The following is a 13,265-nucleotide window of genomic DNA, read 5'->3' on the forward strand; positions in this document are numbered from 1 at the left end:
AGTATATTATATGGAAGAGTGTAATTTAATATGTGTATATGCAAGTTAATTCTGATTTATGTCCCTGGGGGCACCTCATAAGAATATGTTGATATTTTATGTACAGTACAGTGCTGGCAGGTAAAGTGTGGTTTTATGGTTTGTTAAATAGATAAATAAGTTATTAGAGTTATAAAACCATGTTATAGTGCAGTGTATTGTAAGGTCTGATAGCAGCAGGGATGAATTACATGTGGTAGCGCTCCTTTTTACACATAGGGTGTATAAGTGTGTTACTAAAGGATTTGCTCAGCTCCTCTACAGTCTGCAGGGGTGTAAGGTGCTGTCCATTTAAGGAGAAGGTGTGAATTGATTTTAGGTTACGTTTAGGGTTAGGTATGTGCCAGTAAGGTTAGGGTAAGTGTACGCAATATGATAAATGATCTTTAATTATATAGCACTTTTTCAAGTCAGGAGACTTGACCAAAGCCCTTTAAACTACATTCAATCCATCCCCCATTCATGCAATCACAAACTGATTATGTGAAGCTACGTCATAGCCGCAGCTGCCCTGCCCTGCCGTACACAGGTGCCACCGGGCCCTCTGATCACAATCAGTAGGAAATGCCAAAGGACACAATAACCTTGAAAGGTTATTGAAAGTTGGAGCCTGGGCTTGAACTGACAACCCTCCGGTAGCAGGGCAAATTCCTGAAAGTCATTAGAAGAGTATGTATATCAACAAAGTTTGATTTTTAATCTGTGAATGAGGATTTCCCTTTTATTATTTGGATGTTCACACTTTCATTAGTTTATAGAAGCTCATTGAGCTGCTGTTGCAAAACAGGGTTAATACCCTAGTAAGAAGCTAAAGCCCTGAAAAGCATAATAGAACACACGTCAGATTTAGGGGCCCGAGCAACATAGGCTGCTTCTAGGAGGAAGTTTATAACATTTGTTCACTTTATGGTTGAATGTGACAAGCCCAGCAAATAAAATGGATGAGAGAAGACTGCTGAGATAGGTTCAGAAAGAGTATCAGGATTGCAATATAATGTGTTTCATCAAGTCATGGCTGCAGAAGGATCTTCCAGACGCCAGGCTCTCAGATCATATGGGCAGACAGTGGCAGATGCAAATAGCTTTTCACACAGCCTGAAAACCCTCAAACTGAAATGTTTCCATCTGGGAAATTGCGCAGGACAATCCAATATAGTAACCACACATTGACGAGATGCATTTGTCTCTTTCAAACTTCCTGCTCCTGTACACAATATACAGCAGGAATTGAAAGCAGACACATTAGACTGTATTCACTGTATTAGACTCAGTCACTGTGGTTACGTACTTAATCCTGAGGGAGTACAGCAGACTGTATGAACAAATATAACGAGCAGTATGTTCTTTCAAAAACTTTCTTGATGCACTTTACAATCATAATTCAATTGCTAGGATGTCTAACATTTTGCAAATTAAAAACTTATTTGATTATTTGTCAATAATGTGAGTCAATAATGACAAAAATACTTGCCAAAGCAGAAACTTAATTAAATACCTGCATTTTTACAGCTCAGGCTTAGACACTAGACAGTATAGTGCTATGAAAGAACAGTTTAGTTTCAAATTGATTTCTTATATTCCTTCTGTTTTCTTATTTTAGCCACATCTATTCTTATCTAACATGTTGCTGATCATCTAACACATTTTTATACCAGACAAAAATACCTAGAACCCCTACAAAATGCATCATGCAAATATTAATTTCAGTTAAGGTAAAAAACACTTTCCAAACCAACCTTTTTCTACTGGATATGAAGGTGTAAACTTAACATCTGTCCGGCAGTAACAACTGCCACTTGGCATTTTTGATAACTAGCAATGTCTTTTACATCGATGTGGAGGAATTTCCGTCCACTCTCCTGTGCAGAAATATATTATTTTCACTCCCACAGGACGACAGAAGTCTGGCCTGTTAAAGGGAATTATAGGTGCGGACTTTGACTAGACTTCAATGCCTAAATTTTGATGGACCCAGGATAAATAGGAATGTTTATATAGACTTACAGTAGACTAACTTACGGAAATTCTAGTTCCTGTAGCTTATATAGAGTGCAAAGAGCAGCTTTAAAGCAGGATGCTATTAAAAATAAAAATACAACAGACAATATAAAAAGACTGTATATAGTACAAAACAGCATAAGAAAAGTTTTAATATCCTGGAATATGTTTCATTTGAATATAAAAATATCTGCACAGTAGAGAGCTAAGGAAAGACTACACAGTAGTTGACTTAGAATATTGCACTTGCCCTGCAGAGATGTACTGACCATATAAATAAGTTACACAGTACTTGGCACATGTTATTGCACAGTGAGAGAGAAGATTATTGCACATGAGTGACAATAGGTAATGTTTTGCACAAGAGTCCAAGGAGGGGGGCTGCTGACCCTTGTCCCTCTTCCTTTCACCTCCTCCTTCCTCTAAGTGAGGAGTTGTACAGCTTGATGGCTTATATGGAGGAAATTGTATTCCAAAGGAGGGAGGTGGTTTATGACACTATCTAAATCAAGTCAATCTAAACCCTTTTTTCTGATCATATCATTCAGATTGGGGCAAACCTGCCTAAATGTGCATACTGTAGGTGTGGAGGAAGGAAATCAAGGCAACACGAGGCAGCACAGCACTTTGAGGGATGTTAATTTCCTTCCGCTCTCTCTCATCTTCTAATGCAGGAACAGCAAAAGCATGTGTTACTTAATCTGTAGACTAGTTATGAAGAGCATTAATGTTTCAAGTGCTGTTAAAACCGGATGCAGGTCCATTTTGGATGCCCAAATGACTCACAACCAACACAATGTCCATTTATGCGGGGTTTTACAACTCTACACATCAAAATGCATTAAAAAAAAAACACTTCATGGTCATTTATTTGATTTTGTGCCTATATAAATTCTGTTCTAAATATTGTTCTTTCTGTCCAAACTAATATCAATCCAATTAAGGAAACAAAGCCAGCATTTTCCTGCAAGAGTGACCTAAAGCTTGTGATCTCTTAAATCACTTAATTTTACACAGATCTAATGGGATAAACACCTATCTATAAATTCAAATTCTGTTTTATTTGTGCACAGAATATTTTTCCATAGTCTTAAGAAGAGAAAAAATTATGATAATTATAAATTCAATTCAGTTTATTTATATAGCGCCAATTCATAACACGTCATCTCAAGGAACTTTCAAATACAACCAGATCATCCAGTCAAATTGAAATTAATGAGTTGTGACCCTAAGAAAAAAGCATGTTAAATGTAGATTGTTGTATATGTTGCTCTGGAGTCCTTTGTTATAGCTAAGCCAGTTAGACTCGCTGCTCTAAAACAGACTGGACCAATCACAGTGTCGATGGCGGGCCCAAAATACACCAGGTCTTTTCTGTAACAGCCAAATTGCTGTTTTCTGAAAGAACAATTTTGCTGTTTTAAGAGCTTTTCTTCTTCTTTTTTTTAAGAGATGTTTTTTATCAAACCCATCAATAGTTATCTGATTACTTGTAAACTTTCCACAGACTCCGTTAGTCCCGCCTTTTAAATCCACCTGCTCCTTTTCAGATGGAGATGTCTTTACGCGGCATAAATACAATAAGTCTGGCTGGCCATGCTGCCTTCATGACCCCTAGGTTATGTGTTTATATGCTCTATAGAGTTAATATGGAAGGTCACCCCTGGGAATGTTAAGCAATTTCTCTTCAGTCCAAAAGCCTTAGAAAGGTGTTGTAATCCGTGCCAGACAGAACAGGGTCCAATGACTTTATATATTCCTAAAATGATTTAGATTAGGGCATGTTATTTTGCTTTTAAAGATCCTTTAGCTTTTTCGTGTTGTGAGGTAGTATTTATTAAGGTGATTTTTTGACTCTACACTTCTTATAATAGTAAGGCCTGCTGGGTTTCGCTGTTTGAAATGGAACAAATAAAAATGGGGTTAACATGTGGATGGGAAGGTGTTTTTATGTTTTATTTTTTTTTTATTTAAATGTTTTTACTAGATTGTTTTTGGAAAAAAAATCTAAGACCAATAATAAAATAAGAAAAACATCTTTTAGTACGCAAGCTCATTTCCAAGCAGTGTAAAAGACAACTCTTAATCTCTGAACTTTATCAACCTTGAACAACATACACCTGAAGTCTATTAAAATCTGTAACGCAAGGAGACGGTTCATAAAAATGTGACAAATGGAGTTTTGAAACAATCCGTATCCATCTTTTTTTTTTTTTTTTTGTCAAAACTTTAGGTGCAGATTCACATGACGGATGACTTCCACGTGTGGAGGGAGAAAGCCCTTTAATGTGTTCAGTATCAGTCATCTTATGTATGACAAATGGATTTGACAGGTCCCTGAAAGATGGAAACATGACACCACATGAAAAACCTTCACTGTATCCATCAATCATTTAGCCAAGATGGAAACATTCCATCCTGGAGGTTTTTTTACAAGGACGGTGAATTACCCTTGGCTGGCATAGGCTCAAATTAGTTTATAGACAAGGTTTTAACCTAGAAAAACAATCTAGTTTTTAGCGAGGGCTGAAGAATTGTAAAATTAGAGTTCTCTATGTCTAATAAAATTAAAGCTGTGTAATGAAGATTTACACACTACAAAGAAAATGGGGATAGAGTGGTTTTAATGCAAATTAAACTTCCTAATTGACAACTCAGGAGACCTTTGCCCTGTCTAAACTCTCAACAAGCGAGAGAGCAAAGGAAATCTATAGAGAACTTGAGGGATTGGAACATAACGGGGCATCTTTGTGAGTCCATGGTAAGATTTCTCTTTGGAGGCTGAGTAATGAGCACCAGGACTGTACAGGCTCATGGCCCCTGGGACCTGCAGAGAGAGAAAATGGGCCCACTCATTTTAAAAGCTAGAAACCCTTTATGTCAGTATCCACTAAAGCTGCTGGCAGAAAATCCAACACTCTGGTCATTCTGCTCTTTCAGACTGTACAAACCAAACATCTCTGACAGTGTGAATGCGTTTTACACTGGAGATGACGTAAGGTCTTGGAGTTTTCAATTTAGGTCTGTGCCCATAGGCAGGCACTGTCGATTACATCTTAATTACCATTTCACAAAATTGCTTTGCCCTCATCTGGACTTGTTTCATTAAAAAGGTTTAAAATTGAGTCTAACACCACAATGTAATTGAGAATAGGTTTGCCACATGCTTCACATTTAGATAATTCCTTATAATGTAGCTGATATAGCAAACTCCAAATTCGGAAGGTTTAAACCATTATGAAAGGAGTAAAGCGATAAAACACAAACACGCATCTTACCTGTAGCATATCAGCACCAGCAACTACTTTTAAAGCACATTAACCACAGCACCAAGTGTGTGGAATGGGCCGCGTTAAGAGCCACTCTCCGATGCTGCTGATAATGTGGTCCTGTATCGCTGAAAGAGGACAGAAGCTGGAGGAATTTAAGAGGTTGATTCCCACTGGGGTCACTAAAACCAAAAGTATAACAACTACTCCATGGCTATTTAGATAAAAGCACCCAGTGAATGCCGAATATTATACTTTAAGAGAATGAGTGGGTTGAATGTGTAACAACTCACATATTCAAGACTTTTTGAACCACAATAAACTTTGCACTTCAGTGTGTGCAAAAATAAAGGTGGAAACACAATATTTCACTTTTTAAAGTCACTTTTGAAAGACTAGAAAACAGAATTTTTCTGTGACTTTGGGTATCTTGACTGTTTACAAATCAATTTTATAGATATGGTGATTACAGATTAAAAAACCTTCAGTATTACCATTTATGGAACTGCTACCTCAATCTTAAGCTACAAAGAGTGACTTTACTCATTTCTTTCTATTTGTTCAGCCATTAGAATTTTATTTCTCAATACTCTATAATGTAGTTTAGCCACTAAAGCCTAATATTTATCAGTAAAGCCAGAGGTCAGCCCTTTTATTTGGTGTGTATCCTATGAGTCCGACATGTTACTTCTCTTGTAAATCAGAGACTGGAAGCAGCTCTAACTGTCAAGGGAGAAGTATTGTTCCTCAGATGCTCATCCTCAGCTTCCTTCCATTTTTTTTTTCAATTAAATCTGTTTGCCTGTATATATGAGTCCCAGGGTATGATTTATGAAAGGCTGAGGAGAAAGGTACATTATGCACTCTATGGAATGTGTATGAGGGATTATATCAGTGGTTAAATAAAAACTATATTGAGACTCAATAAAATGAACAGGTCAGGTGAATAATCATAAATAAATTTCATTTGAAACCAAATTGTGTTTATTATATAATGTCTAACTGTAAAATAACGTGACTGCAAAAATTTTGTGAATAAAAGTATTTATTTTCCCAGAAAATATGTTACTGCGGGAAAGAAAATACCAGAGCCATAACGTACCAAGCGTATAGAATTATCAAAGCAAAAAACAGACTTTAGTTATCAAATGCCTTAAAGGTAAAATGGAGGATGTTCTTATTCCAGGTGGATCATAAAAAATAAGTGGTCCTTCTAATTGTCAATGATTTTGGTGATATGTTTACATAAAGTTGTCCTACTTGCTCGTCCACAGGTAGCTAGTGGCGAGTCTGACATAGTGCGAAACTTGCAAATCTTTTGGAAAGTAAGCCTGTATGAGCGACGCAAATGGAACTTTTAAACGGCGTTCCCTCTGAGGAGTGGGTACAGGGTTCTGCTGGAGGTTTCTTCCTGTTAAAAGGGAGTTTTTCCTCTCCACTGTCGCTACAAGTATGCTTAGTGTGAGGGATTGTATTTGAGTCAATGAGTCAATGTAATCAACTGGTTTTCCTTAGATAGAAAACTTTGAATCAATTTGACTGTATGTTCTGGTTGAACTACAAAGTACCTTGAAATAACTTGTGTTGTGAAATGGCGCTATATAAATAAGCTGAATTGAATTGCATGTGCATTTTTTGTCAAAAGCTGAGAGGACGGGTCTTTTCAAAACTTTGCGAAAATCCTCCACTATACCTTTAATATTTGAAGATCTACAGTAGCACCTGTGTTAGAGGTGAAATTGCTTAACATAAATTATTTTTAAGGAGTAACATCCCACATGGTAAATATAGGAGGCCACTGGATTTAATTTTAAAAAAGCAAAAGCGTTATCAGTTTTTAGTCACACATTTATTTGTCCTTTCATGCTTCTTCATGGAGACTTTTGCTACCTTATGCGGTTTTTGAGCAAATATTCTGGGATGGTGTTTTTAGCTCTTTCCTTTGAGATTCAGTCGTATATACTGAATCCCAAAGGAAAGAACTACAGCATGCCATTCAGGTAGCAATCCCTAACTATCTCAGTGCCACTGTATATTAATGGCAGCAGCAGCTTTAAAAGATAAACACTGCTTGATGTCCTGAAATCAGACTCTTAAAAAAAAGGAATTGTTTTTTGCTCCACCTTTTTACTTCAATCCTTCTCCCGTTCTCTTTAACCTTGAAAATGGCTTCCCAAAGCGCAGTCACTGGTAAATATCAAATAGGCAATATCATTAAGGAGCTTTGGCAGTAATAAACAAAGAGCCTTTCATGCCCTTGCAGTGTAGTGGTGCCATCATACATATTGATCAACAGTGGTGCAAACCCATTTTAACTTCATTTTCAGGGCTATATAAAGACTGGCATGTCTTAATTTGGTGCATTGATGAATCATTCATCTCTGCGTACATGAGGGACTCCGTGAGATCATTGCCGGACTGAAAGCCATCACACAAAAATTACTTCAATGAGCAAAGCAAAAGGCAGGAGCAGAAGCTGTTTGGCTGTTCAGCAGAAAGTCAGAAACCTCCGCTCACCTTAAAAAGAAATGCTTAACAATGGGAGATGATAGTTCAGTGTCTTCATTTACAAAACAACTAATCAAAGTAACAATAACTATTTTAAATCCACTCAGGCTTTTTATTGGAACAAATTCAAATTCAATTTAGTCATCTGTAAAGGTTGTTAAAGCTAAGACGGTACCATAGTAAACCTAATTCAGGTTGCTTGATGCAAAGAATGGCTTGTCAGCTGTACAAAAATAACTCCTTAAAGAGCTTAAACAGCATCTAACAGCATCATTATTGAAGATCAACTGGAAATCCACCACAAAAAAGTTGTCGTAAACTGACCAGCCAGACACAGGTATTTATCAGAGTAGCAACCAACAGGTTTCTGGTTACTCTGGAGGAGCTACCATGATTTAGATCTCAGGAGGGAGAATCTGTCAGAATGACAGGATTTAATTAGGCACTATATATATATGTGTATGTATATATATATACACACAACAAAATTGCACTTATTTTCTTAAAATAAGTGCATTTTTTCTTGAATTGAGGAGGTAAATGATACACGTTGACAATGTAATCTTATTTCAAGTTCATAATATCTAATTATTTTATTTTAAGAGTAAAAATACTGCCACTGGCAGATGATTTTATTTACCTGCTGACATTAAGGCTAAATAAACTTAATTTAAGACATTTTACTTATTTCTAGATCGTTTTTGCAGTGCATGTGTGTATATATATCTATATAGATATATATATCTATATAGATATATATATATATGTGTGTGTGTGTGTGTGTGTGTGTGTAAAGTTTTAAAGTTTCCAAAGAAATGTGGAACATCTCCTGCAAAAATGTGGAAAAGGGAGTTCCAGTCAAACTGATTAAAATGCAAACATGTTTTGGCCATAGATAATATGTAGGGTGAGACAGGAAACCTGGAACACACAATGGTTTTAAAGGCTGAAAAAAAAAAAAAAAAAAAAACAAACAAAAAAACTAAAACCTAAGAGTGGGATGTGATTCCTTCTCTCTGCAGAACAAAAACACTTAACACACACTCTGAACTGCAGTGAAGTAGCTTATGTCAACATATATTCATATGTTAAAATGGTCCACTCAAAGCCCAGACATAATATTAACCACAGTAAATAGGTGGTATTCAAAGGCATTAAAACCTATTTCTCAAACTGCCTGGGATTAAGATAAATTGCAAAGAGAAAACATCTGAGTTTTAAAATGTATAAACCAAGTACAGAGATATTGTAGTAGAAGGATTGCTGTGAATGATGGATCTACAAAGGATTCAACAGGAGGATTGAATAATAATTAATTGCACATTCAGAGTTTTCCTTATTATCTCTTTCTTTACCAATCAACACATTTATATTTCTAAAGTCTCCTCTTTCTCAACGGTAATTGAATAATCCTTTTTATTAAATTTGTCTTTTAACTCTGTTTTTAATGTCTTTATTTAGGTTGATCTTTTTAATTTTTTGTCTTGTAGTTTTATGCCTGCCCATCTGTTTTAAACCTTAACACCAAGAGTTACACTGGGCTGTATGAGAAGTACTCTTTAGATAACGTTTTCCTGATTGATTCATTGTATGATCTTCAAAAAACATTAAACCCCATTTTGATTTGTGCTGATTTATACCGCAGTGAACGAAATAACATATTGGTTCTCTTTTGACAACAGCAAAAAAACATAGTATAATAATATCGTATAGTGTATAAGTGGGTGTTTTTTCTATGGATAAAACAGATTTCTCTGTTCTGGCAGGTGACCATTATTTATTTTTTTTCCAAAACTAATATGAGCTTTACTTTTCTTTCTCAACAGACCCCAAAAGCAACCAGGAAGCATGGATACATTAGGGCTTTCAATTATAAGAACCCAGGGAACCCTGGGGCTGAATTCCCCATTCAGGCTTCTTACCACCCAACTATTGCACTAACATGCCTTCTAATAGCAGAGCCCTGATGCTGCACTTCTCAACACTCACTTAACCTACTGTATTGCCTGCAGTCAAGATGTGCCTTGTTCCAGTCAGGTATTGGAATAATGCAATTTCAGAAAGAGGAGAGAATAAGACAAGGCAGCGCTATCTAACGGATCTTCATGTTTAGATATGAGAGGCTGCAGTTCAGTCCTTCTGGTGATTAATAAAACAATTATCAATTTCCATGCACTTTGTAGGTTTTTACTTACTTTCCCAGAGCAAAGCACTCCAGCCTGACAGTCACTCCTTTGGCAGCCATTACAGATGTGGGGAAATGCACTTCAATTTTGGGCTCATATTCACCCATGACACCTGGAAAAGGTTAAGAAAGAAGGATTCAAGATATTAGAAACCAGCATATATCGCTAGCCTCCATCTTTTCTTTCATTCCAGATGAAAATCTTCCTTCCTTTTTTGTTTTAAAGAATTAAACAAACCTATTAAGCAATGACATTTTTTTTGTTAAAAACATAAAGAGCAGTTATGCAAAACCTGCAGAAAAAAAATGTATTCCGAGTAAAAACAGCTTATCAATAAGTCTCTACAAATCTCCATGGTACGTCAAATCCTACATTATGAAAAGCACACACTGCACACCATATGGCCTGGTTTGCATAGTGTTCTTTTTGAGACTTCATCTTAAATTCATTAACTTGTGCTGCACTTGTTACAAATATAGAACAACTTCTTAAAACTTAAAAGCAGGTTTTATCTAAAGGCGCTTCAACAACCAACATGATTCTAGGCTTATTATGCATTCTGGTTTATTTCTTTAGTGCTCAGAACTTAAGTAATTAAAATTTGTTTTGTTGAGTTTAATGATTCGAGTTAAAACAAGTTCTAATCAAAAATTCAGTTTCTCTGACAATTGAATTCCAACAGAAGGAGTTTTTCTACAGAAAGGTCTACCCGCTGTCCGTGTTCTGTACAGTATATGCACTCTTGATTGGGGCTCGCATGATTTACTGCATCAATGTAGTGTGCTATGGAGGTGACGGGCCTGTGGTTCTACAAAGGTGTTCATGACAGGTGCTTCAGTTGTGGCCTTCGGCATCTCCAGCGTTGATTCTGGTGTCTCTCCTCTTTCCCTTGACAATACTTCATAGTTTCTCCGGGGGTTTAGGTTTGGCCAGTTTGCTGGCCAACCAAGCAAAGTGATTTCATGGTCATTAAACCTGTTCTGGCATTGCTTGGAGGCTGACAGGTACTAAGTCCATCTGGAAAAATAAAATCAGAATGTCTGTAAAGCTTATCAGCAGAGCGAAACATAAGGTGCTCTAAAATGTTCTGGTAGACAGCTAAGTCACACAGTCACAACGCCAGCAAATGACATGGCTCCCCTAATCTTCACTGACAGTGGAAAATTAGCTTGGGACCACAACTTAGATGGAGAGCCTCTTTACGCTTCCTCCAGAGTCTTTGACTTTGATTACCAAATGAAATGCAAAGTTTAGCTTCATCTGATAAGATTTATTTGGACCACTAAGCAATTTGCTACTGAGCCCAGATTAGATGCTTCCAATGTTGTCTCTGGTTTGGTGATGCAGAAAAGGAATGTGACAGCCATACACCATGTATATGTCCGCTATTCACTTTTCATGGTGACTTATGAAGCACTCACCTTAGCTGAGATCCACACCTTGAACTTTTCTAACCACCTAAGGGCTCTATGTTTCAACCCTCTTATGGCTGACTTCATCATATATGGCTAAGTTTTTCCATCCACTAAATTTCATGTTATATATTTGAATGCTTATATTGTTTAATGCCCAGCTCATTGATGAATATTTTGTTGCTTAATCTGCTTGAGTGGGATGTCAAAAACTGCTTAGTTGACAACAGTAAAGTCAGCTGTCATCGTTGTGTTGGCCACAATGTAAAAAAGCTTCTATTGGTTTTGTGTAATACTGACTTTTCTGAGATGAATAGTGGGTATCAATTAGTTCTAAGCCACAATCATCCAAAAGAGCATTTTTTTCATGTCAGCATGGATAACATAATATTCCTGAAATGGTGCAGTACTGCATATGATTGAAATTATAGTCATTCCTGCAATCTCTTCCCATAAACAAGCATGTATTGACCATTTTAATTATTTAAAACATTTGGTGTCACAGAAAAAAAAAGAACAGGTGCCAGGCAGCATATTGCAGAATGCCCTGAAAAATAGGAGAAAACCTCAAAATCTGTCAAAAAAATAAAACAAAAAATGCAAAAAAACAAAAAAGAAGAATGATGTACCAGCAAATATTCTCCAGTGACAAAAGGCAAGAGGACTCCATTGTCCTTCAGAATTAGTAATCCCCTCGACAATTCGCAAACACATTGTGAAGGACAAAAGTGATAGTGTGTTATCAGTCCTGCTAAGTGCTGTGATGCCTAACACCTTCACTCTAAGTCATAGCCAGAGGACACACTTGTTTGTTCATCTGTATGTTAAGCCGACCATTTATTTCTATTTGCCAGGATGATGTGTCAGATGGCATTGAGCAAATCTAGACAAACAAAGGCAAACGCAGTCATCTGGGACCTAATTACTATTATCATTCTTACTAAATGGAAGTTTAGAAAATGAGCATTATTCTTTGCCTAAAAAGTCCTAAACTCACAAAATTGTAAAACTCGCCTGAGTCTACTTCCTGTATGAATACGTTTCAAAACATATTACGAGTCTGCAGGGACTGCCGCTTCACATGCATTATATGATCAGTAAAACAAATGACTGACATGACATTTGAGAAACCATAATTACACTTTTTACGCGCATGTGACATTTTTTATGTGACAAAATGAATTTAGCAGAGGAACAGCGTTATTGAATTGTGGCCAGATATGTATGGAAAAAAGAGTTTTATGATATTTGTTCCAAAGAACTTTTCAATTTCAATCTCATTCCTAACATTTATGGCTCCAAAGCAGCCCTTCACATATAATGAATTTGCAATATTTCACCAGCTCTGGCTATAGTATATTCAATATCATATTCAGTCTCAGTGGTTGGCCTTGATAGAACTGTAAAATACAAAGTCTATAGTGGGTCCGCTAAAACATTCCTGGACCTCCTCTCGCAGGAAGGACATAAATTTTATGTTTCAGTTTCATTTATTAATCATTGAAAAATTATATTTTTTTTCTGTTGCACGCTGTTCTTTCTCAAACCAATTTGAAAGTAATAAGACTGAACCCCCAAGACGATGACAATAAAAAGTTAACTCAGCGTTTAGATGGCCAATCTAAAGCAGCAGTTTGAAAATAGGATAAGCATAAAAAAAATAAAAATAAAGACAGTATACCTTAGCATTACACATATTGCTCAGCTAGACTGGTCTTCTTAGCCAACAACCTTAACCTAAATAAATAAAGGCAACGTTAAAGGGTTTAAAATTTGCACTTGAATCCAACTTTTGAGTGTAGTGTATTAAAGGTGAGCTTGCTAATTTCACTTTAATTGAATCTACTTTTAGT

General features: G+C 36.4%; 1 protein-coding gene across 1 annotated transcript in view; it reads right to left on the reverse strand.

The window, feature by feature from the left end:
- The window catches only part of cntn5 (contactin 5), a 66,410-nt gene extending 56,303 nt beyond the window's left edge, over positions 1-10,107 (reverse strand). The window contains exon 1 of the mRNA XM_015388533.1: positions 10,010-10,107. Coding sequence (XP_015244019.1) covers positions 10,010-10,107 — 98 coding nt within the window. The remainder of the gene's footprint in view (positions 1-10,009) is intronic.
- Between the last annotated feature and the right edge of the window lie 3,158 nt (positions 10,108-13,265).

The sequence above is a fragment of the Cyprinodon variegatus genome, unplaced genomic scaffold (assembly GCF_000732505.1).
Source record: "Cyprinodon variegatus isolate N-32 unplaced genomic scaffold, C_variegatus-1.0 Scaffold427, whole genome shotgun sequence".
In the NCBI taxonomy this organism is placed as follows: Eukaryota; Metazoa; Chordata; class Actinopteri; order Cyprinodontiformes; family Cyprinodontidae; genus Cyprinodon; species Cyprinodon variegatus.